The sequence below is a fragment of the Mirounga leonina genome, unplaced genomic scaffold (genome assembly GCF_011800145.1).
Source record: "Mirounga leonina isolate KUSES-001 unplaced genomic scaffold, KU_Mleo_1.0 Mir_166, whole genome shotgun sequence".
NCBI lineage: Eukaryota > Metazoa > Chordata > Mammalia > Carnivora > Phocidae > Mirounga > Mirounga leonina.
In genome coordinates, this window is record NW_023270418.1 from 34485282 (window position 1) to 34497574 (window position 12293).

Below are 12293 nucleotides of genomic sequence, written 5' to 3' on the forward strand. Positions count from 1 at the left end.
GAAGGCAAGGCTGGGGGTCCCTGTAAGCCTTGGGGGGTGGGGGGAGACACCCAGTATGGGAACCCCTTTTTCCACTTCCTCCTCTGCTCAGTGTGTAGTGCTATTCCAGGAAACCAGCTCTTCTGGGGATCTGAAGTGCAGTCTCACAGCTGGGCATTAGGGGAATTCACCTCCCCCTGGGGCCTCAGTTTGCTCAGCTGTAAAATGGGAGGAATACAGCACGTACCCTCTTGCAGGGTTGGTAAGAGAATGAGTGGCATGCAGGAGATGCAGTAAATATATTAATGACTCTTAGCAACATGGTAACTTCCTGGTGTATATCTGATGTTGGGGCGCAGAAGGGAAGGAGCCTTCCTCTCCCTTCGCAGCACTCCTGGGGTCCAGCGTCCGAGGTTCGTCTCCACCGCGCAAGTCCGCGGGAGGGCTGAGACCGTGCCAGGGCACCCGCCACTGGGGGGCGCCGTTGCGCTTCTGGCCGCTCCTCCCAGCGCGGCTCTGGCCACCTGCCGCCTGGGCTCGGAACCCCCTCCCCGCGGCCCTTCGACCGCGCTGGAACGTTCTTATCCCGAACTTCCATTTCCCCAGCCAGGCTGCAATAACGATGATAAGGACCCACTTATCTGTGTGTCAGACCCTTTCTTAGGTTATCATTTGTAATTCTTAAAAACGTGCCTTGAAGAGGGATTTTATCAGTTACTCGTGGTGGACACTGAGGCTGGGTCGGGGGAGGGGGGGCGCTACTTGGCTTCTAAGGGGCAGACCACATGGCCCTCCATTACCACCTGCCCCAGCCTCTACCTACCCAGCCCCCATTAGAGCAGGCCCTGGCCCACCACCCGTGTCCAGCTCTGAGCCCTCAGATCACATATAGAGGATGCACGCTCGGGCCAACTGACATTACCCAGCTCTGATGGAGGAACATGATCGTGAAGACTTCATCCCAGGTCTCCCAGGAAGAGCACAGAGGCTCTGGAGCTTTTCCCCATCAGCCTGCTTTGGTCTGGGCCCTGCTGCCCAGCTCCCGAGGGCTGGTGTTGAATCCAGGCTTCACCTGGGCCTGGGCTCCCCCCCACTACCTGGGCAGCAGGCACTCCACCTGGGGCCCAGGAACCACAGGGCAAGGCAGCTGACAAGGAAGGAGGGGACCCCCAGCCTGCCTTGGGGCTCTCCCAAGCCCAGCTGCCAGGGCCCTAGCAGACCCCGGCTGGTGTCAGTGGAGGGTGAAACCCCCGACCTGGCACCCTCCCCATCAGCTCTCAGTCTTCCCTACGGGTAAATTCAGGTGAGGTGGTTGTGAGGACTGACTGTGCCCTAGTGTGCATTAAAGTGGCCTCTGGATAAATGGACTGTGCAATCCGGCAGCCTCTGGAAAGATTTGTAACGTGCATACCCTTTCCAAGAAAGCAACACCACTCATGTCTTTCCATCTGTCATGGGTCGAATGATGCCCCCAAGAAGATGTGTCCAAGTCTTAACCCCCAGAACTAGAGAATGTGACCTTAGTTGGGAAACGTAGCTTTGCAGAAGTAAGGCTCTTGCGACGAGATCATCCTGGATTACCTACCTGGGCCCTACATCCAGTGACAGGTGTCATGTCATAACACAGAAAAGCAGACACACAGAGGGGTCCCATGAAGACAGAGGCAGATGCTGGAGGGGTGCAGCCATAGCCCAGGGATGCCTGGGCCCCCCCCCTCGAAGCTGGAGGAGGCAGGAAGGATCCTCCCCTAATGGCTCCAGAGGGAGCGAGGCCCTACCTGCACCTTGATTTTGGATTCCGGACTCCAGACAGAGAGAATTAATTTTTCTTGTTTTAAGCTTCCTGGTTCTTTGTAATTTGTGATGGGAGCTCTAGGAAATGAACACAGGATGTTTGGGGAGCGCTGCTGGGAAGAGGCGACAGAGCGGCAATCCAGGGCCTCGGACAGGACAGGCCGAGGTGCTGAGCGCTGTCCTCTGTGGATGGGATCCTGTGCCAGGCCAGGCAGGCTAGCTTAGCTGGTGTGGCTGGGAAAGACTGGATCAAAGAGACAGACGGGATGGGTCCAGGCTGTGGAGACTAAAGAGCCCACGGTGAGTGGTCAGCGCGGAGAAGCCGTGAAGAGGCCAGAGAGCGGAGCGGAAGCTGGAAGGTAGACGGGGAGGCAGGGGTGAGGGCAGCAAGGGCAGAGGGGTGCAGAGGGGCGTATGTGGCGCCTGGAACCACAGAGGCTCTCAAGTATGTGGCAACACACATGCAGCCGACGGGGATGGGGACGGGGACAGGGTAGACTAGGAGGGACTTCATCTCTTGTGGCTTTTTCACAAGGAGAATAACTCTCACATTGGCATTAGTGTGATTAAATACACACCCCTTTAAAAGGAAACGCACATAGAATCCGAGGACCCCCTCCCCATTCAACAGGCTGGAAGGTGGAGGCCCCCAAAAGGGCAAGGGGTCCTGCCTCTGGTGTGAGAGTTGCGGCAGGCGAGGACTCCTCCCAGGCTCCCCCTTTCCCCCATTCTGTGCTACACTCTGCAGCAGGTGGAGCTTCCCAGGGACCTGCAGCCCAGTGCTGAGTAACCCCTGTGGCCCCCCGTGGCCCTCGGAATGAGGTGCACCTTCTCTGTCTGGCCACTAACAGACCATCCGGAGACAGACGGGAGTTTGCTGAGCGCGCCGTGCCAAAATCCCAACACTCATCTGTCGTCTCAGGTCTGGAGGCTGGAAGTCTGCCGTTTGGCTGCTCGAGAGGGAGGCTTCCCTCTTGGCTTGCAGAAGATGGGTCTTCTCCCTGCGCGCCCCGGTCCTTCCTCCCTTCTTATGAGGACACCCGTCATGGTGACCTCATGTTACCTTAATCACCCCTTTAAAGGCCCCATCTCCAAAGACAGTCACATTCTGGGGCGCTGGGGGATGAAGGAAGGGAACGGGAGGAAGAAAGTGGTTGAGTTCTGTCTCCCTCCGCAGACCAGACAAGCAGGAAGGATGGAGAAATACAGCCATTCTCGGGCCGAGGGAGCGCGAGGAGAACGTGTTGCCAAAAGCCACCCTGCCTCTCAAGAGTGGCAAAAGGAAGTTCTCTGAAGACAAAGAATCTGAAACAGAAAAGGGCTTGGAACTTCAGGAAGGAACAGAGCATCGGACTGGGAAAACCGGGAGTAAACCTTTAGATGATCCTTCTCATGAGCGTTTTAAAATCATATTTGACAGTTGAGGCAAAAATTGTAACAATATGTGATGGGGTGCTTAATATATCTCTTGTCGGTCTGTCTCTCTGTCTTTCTCCCTCTGCTCCTAGTTGCAAAAGATACCCCTTCTCTCCTCTCCCCATCCTCTAATTGAGACTCCCTTCTCATGACCTTGATAGTGCCCTGAACCCAAGGCAGGGGCCGCTGTTCTCCTGCCCTCTCTAACTGGATGACCCATTTCTGGGTCCAGGGAGGCCTTATGCCCACCGCCCCCTTATACTTCTCTGTCTTTTGGATCATTTCTAGGTGGTGTTTCCTGATCCAGAAGATGGAAGCTCACCCAATTTAGCATGCTGGATGGTGAATCAACAAATGTAGGCATTTTGGGAGAATTCTGTCCCCTCTGGGGTTTTCCTCTGGGGAAGCACCCCACTCTCAATCCCTGAGCTGTCCCAGGCTGACCCCTCCCAGCATGGAGGGGGTGACCCAGGCCTGGCCAATCAGAGCATCCCGGCCCCCGGCTGCCGGAATCAGGTGGGGAATTAACATGGGACGGGAGAAGGGTTCTGGGACCCTAGTAGGAGCCTTTGGTGGGAAAGGACCGTCTGTCACCCCTACTGAGGCTGCCGGAGGATGGAAGAGAAGCTGCAGCTGCTGGGGACCACCTGTCATTTCGAGGGGAGAAGATGCAAAGAGACAGAGAGATGCTGGTGCTGTCCAGCCACCCCCATTCTCACAGCATGCCTGAAGCCAGGCACGCCCGGCCTTTCAGGAAGGTGCACCACCCCCCAGGATAACAGTCTTGAGGCAGGGTAAGGATTCTCACATCACAGGTGGAGAAACAGCCCAAAGAAAGAATTCTTTTGCATTCTGCTTCTGGGATCTCACCACTGGACAGGCTTATCCAATTGAGCCACTTTCTGCCCCTGGTACTTACTTTCTCGTTATTTGACCCCACGTCAGTGCTGTGGATCTAAAGGTAGGGCTGCCAGACAAAATACAGGACACCTGGTTAAGTTTGAATTTCAGATGAACAATGAATAATTTCTGAGCATAAGTACGTCTCATGTTGCATGGGACAGACTTCTACTAAAAAGTGTGTTGCTTATCCGAAATTCAAATTTAACTGGGCATGCCGTGTTTTTATTTGCTAGACTTGACAACTCTCTAAGGCAGGGAAGGGAGGTGCCACAAGAGGGCAAGGCCACCTTCCTATGAGGAGCAGAGGCAGGTCAGGGGGGTGAATGCAAGGTGCACCCTTGAAGAATAATCTTCCCCCTCTCCTGCCAGAGCGCCCACGTCAGCCAGAGAAACGGTCATCACAGCTTTTTGGCTGCCAGGTCAAGTGAAAACGTGACCCAGAGTGAAAATGTATTAACCATCAACACTCTAGTGTGAATTAGTTCACAAAGATGTACATTTAGTCATTATTGTCAGCTGTGCTGTGGGGAGGACACTCCACTTCATTTTCCCCTGAAGTGTTTGTCTCCAGGACACAGAAAATCACATGTAAATGGTTTTCCTGTGGCTGTCAACCTGGGCTCCACATTTGAATCACCGGGGATCTTCACAAAATCTTAAATGTCCAGGCCATACCCATTCTAATTAGACCTGATCTCTGGGGACGTGGCATTTATTTATTAGTGACTGGATTTTTCCCTAGGTGATTCCACCGTGCAACCGAATTTAAGAACCAGTGGAAATAACTGTTCTGGGTCACGAGTTCTAGTCCTGGTGAGGGCTGCTGTCTGGCAGCCCACTCTGTACCAGGCATCTCACAGACAGAATTCCATGCGATTCTCCCAGCAGTCCTGCAATGCACACCTTGTTCATCTCACCGTCCACACGAGGACGCAGAATTATGGGGTGACCTGACTCACTCAAGGTGACACAGTTAACAGGCGTGGGGGGGTGGATTCGTGGCCTGACCCCACAGCCCTTCCGCCATGCTGCTTCCGGGCTACGCAGCTTTGGGCTCATGCCTTCCCTCTGTGGTCCTGTACTCCCTCACCTGTAGAACAAGGGGTAGAGGATGTGGTCAGCAGGTGTCACCCACTCGGCATTGCCACCTGGGGCGGTGGGTGGGGGGGCGTTCAAGAGTGAGGCAGCATCATGATGAGCAAGTGGCGGAGGGTCAACTCTGGGCTTGTCCGCAGTGTGGGGTGCATGCCAGTTTGGAGTGGGGAGCACTTGCAGGGGGCACAGGAGGCGCCCCAAGAAATGGCCTCGGGAGACTTTAACTTTGATCTTCGGTGGACTACCTGCCGACATGAGTGCCCAGTAACTCCCTGCTGATGGAGTCTGTGCCAGGCATGGAATGGCGGCTCCACTCCTCGTTGCTCTCTCCATCCTTGTCCCTGTTTTACAGGTGAGGGCAGAGGCTCAGAGAAGTGGATGATTTGCTCCAGAATGAACAGCTGGTTGGAGAATTTTGCCCTAAGACATGCAGCAACTTCTTTCTCAATTTTTAGTAGCCGTAATGACGGGTTACCACCCGCATCTAGCTGATGGAGGAGAGGCCGGGGTCGCTGTTCATCATCCCAGCTCAGTCAGGAACACCTGCCCCCAGCAAAGAGCTATGTCAATATGCAGAGGGGGACACTACTAGTTGAAGTCTGTTTCCTGCACCTGACACACACCTACGCCGTGGCTGTCCTCACCACACAGACTCCTTCCTAGCAGGGATGGTGGGAGGAAGCCGGCACCCAGGCCCAAGCAGCCTCCACCACTGGGTTAATCTCATCTAGTATTCGACCCATCTGAGCCTCAGCTTAGGGGCTGGTTGCCAATGACCAGGAGCTTCGGTAGAAAGTTCAATGTTAAATGCAGCAAACAGGGGCGCCTGGGTGGCTCAGTTGTTAAGCATCTGCCTTTGGCTCAGGTCATGTTCCCAGGGTCCTGGGATCGAGCCCCGCATCGGGCTCCTTGCTCTGCGGGGAGCCTGCTTTTCCCTCTCCCACTCCCCCTGCTTGTGTTCCCTCTCTTGCTGTGTCTCTCGCTGTCAAATAAATAAATAAAATCTTTAAAATAAAAAAAATAAATGCAGCAAACACCTGAAGCGTCTCCTCTGCGCTCAGCGCCGGGGTCTACCTCCCTTCCCGCTCTCCCTCACAGGCATCCAGCTGGGTAACGAAACGCCACTTTTGGTACAAATTGTGCTTTAATGTAGAAAACAAAACTCACGTACATCATAAATACAACTTGGGGGGGTATAAATAAAGTAAGAAAATAGAGAGATGTACATATCCAACAAAATAAATTACGCATAAATACCACGTTGGCAACTAAGTGCTGGGAAGGGCTCCCCTCCCCGCTGCTTCTGCAAGTTACTGGCAAGACCGGGGGCTTCCCAGTCTAACCTTTCCTGGCTTTTGAACGCAATGAGCAGGTCTACGTAAGGCGAGAGGCTGCCAAGTCCCACTGCCCCGCAAAGGGCTGGGAACATGGAAACAGCCCCAGAAGGCATGTCTGCTCCTCTCTGGTCCGTATCCACGGCGCTGGAGAAAGGAGGGAGCACGCCAGAGCCGCAGCGTTGTGTGGGAGACCCGGAAGGGGGGGCCCGCGGGGTTCTGTCCAGAGGGGCGCTCAAGTGTGAAACCCACATGCCCAGAGCAGATGGGATCCTGGGGAAGGAGGGCTACTGAGGCTGTCCTCACGTCCTGTCCCCCCCAAGCAGGTGGTCGTTCACTTAGGGGAACCAGTGAGCCCTGGTAAGTGTTGGCTATGTACAGGGCGCTGGAGGTCAAGGGGAGGGGCAAGTGAATTCCCGATGGACCCTGGGCAGACTGCCAAGTAGTCCGGTGAAGGTCATCTGTCCCAGAAGCAGCCGTAGCGGGGAGTTCTTAAGGTTTACCCAGGCTGGAGGCCTCTGGGTTCTCCCTGTTCCCAAAGCCTGGTGGGCCATGCCTGATCAGTTCTGTCCTGGAGGGGCTGGGGGAGAACCAACGATCCTCTTTGGAGTGGAGACCTCGATCAATTCTCATGTGGTAGAGTCAAATTTACCTAAGGTTTCACAAAGCTGATCACCCGTACGTGAGTTTAAAATGACCGCTTTTCTTCTGGCTGCCCCTACTGGAAATGACGGGAGAGAGAACTGCAGAACGTTTCAGCTTGGCATAAGAACTTCCCCAAAGGTGGTGAGTTCCCGGTCAGTGGAGGTATTCAAGCAGAATCAGGGCAGCACAGCAAACTGTCCAGCAATGGCAAAGGTGCGGGGTGGAGGGCTTACGATTTCAAGATCATACATGTCTATCCGCTAGGAACCGGCACAGCCAATGTACAACTCTGTATATGCACAAGTTCTAGATGTTTCTTCCTAAAGCTACTCGGAGCACGAGCCCAGGATTATACTTGCAGAAGCATAGCCAGAACCCACTTTGCAAGCACCACAGGTCGGGGGTCCTGGCCTCTGAGGGCGGTGGAGGGGAGGCCACAGCCCCACTTATTTTTGGAAGCTGGGACTCTTCACTAGTCCCATTTTGGTGGCGATCCCAAAAGGGTCCATGCTGTCTGTTTCTAGGGGGGCGGAAAACCCATCAGACTCCACGTGGTCCTGGAGGTCCCCGGGCTCTGCTGGGCTCCCGGGCAGCATGGGCAAGAAGTGGGACAGGGGCAGAAAGCCTCTGTCCTTGTACAGCTGCCTCTGTTTGGCACTGCTCAGGGAGACGGGGAGATGGTGCTTCTTAGACCGGTACACATTGTAGCCGTCGGGGCGGATCTCCTCCTCGAAAGCACAGTCTCCGGCAGAGTACTGAGGCTAGGGAGAAAAGGGGTGGCCGTGAGCACCAGTGGGAGCCCCCTGGGGTGACATCACCAGAAGTGGCGGAGAGGCTGGCCACCAGGTGAGCATTTGAGCTACATACTCCCACTTGGGTCCACATGATTGGTCCTATGTATCCGTGTGTACAGTTACGTATAAAGTACGTGCTTACCGTGTAAATTCATACTTACATAAAGTATGCGTCACATTAATATACACATCGAGCATATACTCATATATAAATATGATAAATTATAACACTAAATGTTAAATATGACACATTATACGCACTTTAACAAATTTATACGTATATGTGCTTATATACATTCATAACCTTTATATACACATATACTTCACATATATTTCATGTATGGTTTACGTATGTACTCAATACCTATATATACAGATATCTGTGTATCTTTTATATCTCTCCCTAAATCATGTCACTTCTTAAATTTAGTCTTGTTCTGAGCAATAGATGCATAAAATCAGAAGCGAAAACGTGCATGTCTGCACCCCTCACCCTTACGGGAAACGCAGGACTATTGACTTGAAAAAGCCCCTGGTGGCCACACTTGGGGAGACATGGCTAAACCAGGTGTGCTCTCCTAATCCAGTCTGGAGCCCAGATTAAAGCATCTATTCCCCATTTAGACCTGAGTAACGGTGGGCCATTCTGAGGCCTTTTTGTCTGGTGCCCTTGTAGGAAACCTCAGCCCCCCGCAAGCGCCTTCCTTCGGTGGCCAGAGCCTTCCAGGCAGCCTGCCAGGATTACCAAGATAAAGACGGCCCCCTCCCCCCAGGCCCAGGACGGAGGCTGCACCCAGCGGGGTGGCGGGAAATGCAAGCCAAAGGGCAGAGAGCAGCCCCTGGGGTCCCAGAACGCTGGTAGCCAGAGAGGTATACCAGTGGGCCAGGTCCTGTGCCAAACTGGGGAAGGTCATTACCCGGTGAGGACGCAGAGGGCGGGGAGCCAAGGAGCGGTAAACAACCCCGGGAGGCACCCAGTCCCGTTTGTGCGCAAGCCTACAAAGGTCGCTGAACTGCAGGTGGATGAGCGCTGTGCTGATAAGGCACTGATAAGGCTCAAGTCTAAGGAGGCAACAACATGCCCAGCTCCCTGCACTGAGACAGAGCCACCAGACAGCGGGGGGAAATGCAAACGCATAAATAAACAAGGGAAGGAAAAGCAAATGGTGGCACTATTTTACTCTCCCGGTTCTCTGGGAGAAACTAGCACCCCATTCTCTTCTCCAAACAGAAAAGGAAATGATTTCGAGTTGTTTGGAGAAAGTGGAATTTATTTAAAAAAAAAAAAAAAATCCTCGTCTTGGCTAAGCCACACACGGATCAAGAGGCAGAACAGGATTTTAGGGGAAGGGACACCCCCACCCCAAAATTTGGACTAGAATGGTGGTTTAGACCCATCTGCGCCAGCGGGTCCTCCAGCCCTACTCCCCCGCCCCAAGTAAATGTCACAACAAAAGTTGCAACTGCGGGTTTGGAGTGGCTTTGGGTGTCAGCTTTCAGCAAGCCGACCACCTCCTTTCTTTCCCTCCGTTCTGGTCCTTTCACGCAGGACTCCGCCATAAAACCTGAAACAGGCCCTCTGGAAAAATGGGATAAACTGGCCTCCGAGGCACAAAACAACCGGGACACTAAAAAGATTCGCGCTGCGGGGGAGGCCCGGCATCTGCATCTTTTCTGGGAGGTGGGGGCATCCCAGGAGGCGCGGTCTCCCCGCCCCCCCCCCCCCCCCCCCCCGCCCCGCTCCTCCCGCCGCGCCCCCGGCCCAGCAGGCTGCATTGAGGCCCTGCGCGGGGCCGGGACCTCACACAGCCTCCTCTGTGAGCCCGGGGGCGCGGCAGGGGCGCGGGCTCCCTTTGAACTCCCAGTCTTTTGTTCCCGGAGACCGAGACCCGGCTTCCGCACACTTCCTGCCCCGAGACCTCGACGGTTGTTACCTGGGCCTTCCCAGCCCGTCCCCACCCCCCCACCCCCAGCACCCTCCCCCAAAAGCATCTGCGGTACAGGTGAGCGCGACACGAGGACAAACGCCACTGGAATATTCTTCTAACGTGTCACCAAAAACCACCCTTTTCTAGTGGATAAAAATTAAGAAAAAAAATCTCCCCCACCCCGAATGTAATTTGTTCTGACTTATTTGAAGATTGGCTTTTTAAAAAAAGATCCAAGTTGTGAATATACTTTTTCGTGCCTTCCTTTTATTTCATACCGCAGGGAGGGAAACGGAGGCGAGGACCACACACGCGCAGGCCGGGACTGAAAAGGCCCGAGGTGGGTCTCACTGTTTAATGTCAAAGAAAGCCGAACACTGCGTTTCCTCCGTCCCACTGGGCCGGCCTTCGGCGCAATTGAAAATGCAAAAGGCAGCTCTCACCCTCTGGCTACTAGCCGGGACCCATAAACTTCCGTAGAAAAAAATTCTCACTTCAGCTTAATCTGGCCCTTCGCCGTCTTCCCTTCCGAGCTCCACGCCGGACCCGGGGCAGAAAGCGGGGAGAGCCTGGATTCGATCCTGCGCGCCCCGCTCCCCTGCGGGGCCCCCCTGGGGACAGGCGTAGGTCCCGCGCCCCAGCGCGTGTTCCCCGGTGGAGATACCTACCAGCCCTTGCATCCTGCCGTCGGCCCCCATGCAGAGGTACCGGACGCTGTGCACGCCCTTGATGGCCACGGTCCGCAGAGCGACTGCCCTGATCTCCAGCAGACCTGGGCGCGAGAGAAGCAGAAGGCTGCAGCCGGGACCCGCGGGGCCCACGGCACGTGGATGCGGTGGGTGCACAGGCCCAGGCCCTCCCCCACTCCCCCATCGCCTTGTGCTGTCTAGGACTCTGGGGAGGGAACGGGCCGCCCACGTGCCAAGATCTGGGGTTCCTGGGAGTGGGGGGTCCGCGGGAAGGGAAGGGGGCAAGTGAAGGATAACGCGTGGGTGCGGTGGGTCCACGTGCCGGCGCCCCCCCCCCCCCAGCTCCTCGCGCTGTCAGGGGCCGCGGGCCGGGAGCAGAACGCAGAGGCGCCCAAACGTGGGGTTCCCGAAGGAGGTAAAGGGAAGGGGCGCCGGGGCGAGTGGGCACTCACTGTGCGCGCTCTGGCCCCGCGCGCAGTCAACGCCGCCGTCGGCGCGGATGCGCAGGAAGCAGCTGGAGAGGCCGTGGGGGCCGGCGGCGTACAGGTGCCGTAGGCGGACGGGCTCACCCCAGCCGTAGTGCACGTGCGGCCCCGCGTCCGAGAAGGCTAGGGGGCGCCCGGCTGCGGCCAGCCAGAGGCCGGCTAGGACCAGGGCGCGGGCTACCGCGCACCAGCTCAGCGCGCTCCGCATGGCACCTCCCTCGGGCTCCGCACGCAGTTCCGGCGGCGAGGGTGCGGGAGGCCGGGTGGCAGCAGAGCCGTGCGTGCCGAGGCGGGGTGCGTCCCTCGAGCCAGCGGTGCGCTCCGGGCGCTCAGCGCTCCTGCTCCGACGGCAGGCGGCTCGAGGCCAGCGGCCTTATATAGCGCGCCTTACCCTCCCGGCGGGTGGGTGCCCGCGACACCCGAGCATTTCTTATCAGGATTGCATCAGCCCTCCGCCCCCCGCACACACCCACTCACACCCCGCCTCCTGCCCCAGCCCCTCCCCGGACCCCGCCCGGGTGACCCCGCCCAGGCCTCCCGGATCTGGGGGAGGAGGCCCCGTTTCACCGGAGGGTTCGGCGAGCTCCTCCCCGCAGCGCAGGGGCCGGGGGCCAGGTCTCTCTTGGCTGGGAGAGTTTGATTTTATAAAGCAATAAAGGAGACAACCGGTCCCGCCCCCACGCCACCGGCTCCCCCAGGGAATGCGCTCGTGGCGGGGCGCGAGCAGGAGCTGGGAGCAGGAACCCCGTGACCAGAGACGGGGGCACTGACCTTTGCATCCCTCACCCCCTGTCCGGAGAAGCTTCGCCTTGGCTTTGGGGCTCTCTCTTCTTAAGAGCCCACATCCACTCCCTCCCACGACGGTCCCAACCGTCATATCTCCAGATGCAAAGCCGTCCATTAGAATTTCCCCTTGCCGCTCGGACTAGCTCACGTTTTCCTGGTCTTATGTTCTCGCGATCCCGGCCCCCCTCCCGCCCCTTTTACCCCGGTAAATTGCCCCCCGACGGGGGGCCGGGCTCGAGTCCTGGGAGGAACAATGGGGGAGTGGCGCGCGGCGAGCGCTAGATGGCGCTTCCGCCCGGGTTTCGGCCTCAAGCCGCGGTCCCCGGAGCTGGAGCCTGGATGGGCGGTCGTCCTGAAGGCGCCTTTCGCGGGGGCAAGGTGGGCTTGCTTCTGCAGACGGGGAAACTCTGGCTTCCCAGCTCGGGCCAGGCGCAGCGCAGGGAGG

At 56.7% G+C, this 12293-nt stretch overlaps 1 protein-coding gene across 1 annotated transcript; it reads right to left on the reverse strand.

Moving 5' to 3' along the window:
- Positions 1–6788: 6788 nt before the first annotated feature.
- FGF19 (fibroblast growth factor 19) lies at positions 6789–11270 on the reverse strand. The gene is made up of 3 exons (XM_035013759.1): positions 11030–11270; positions 10557–10660; positions 6789–7927 (listed from the first exon to the last, which is right to left on the reverse strand). Exons 1-3 carry the CDS (start codon positions 11268–11270, stop codon positions 7613–7615), a joined length of 660 nt encoding a protein of 219 aa, XP_034869650.1. The 3' UTR covers positions 6789–7612.
- Between the last annotated feature and the right edge of the window lie 1023 nt (positions 11271–12293).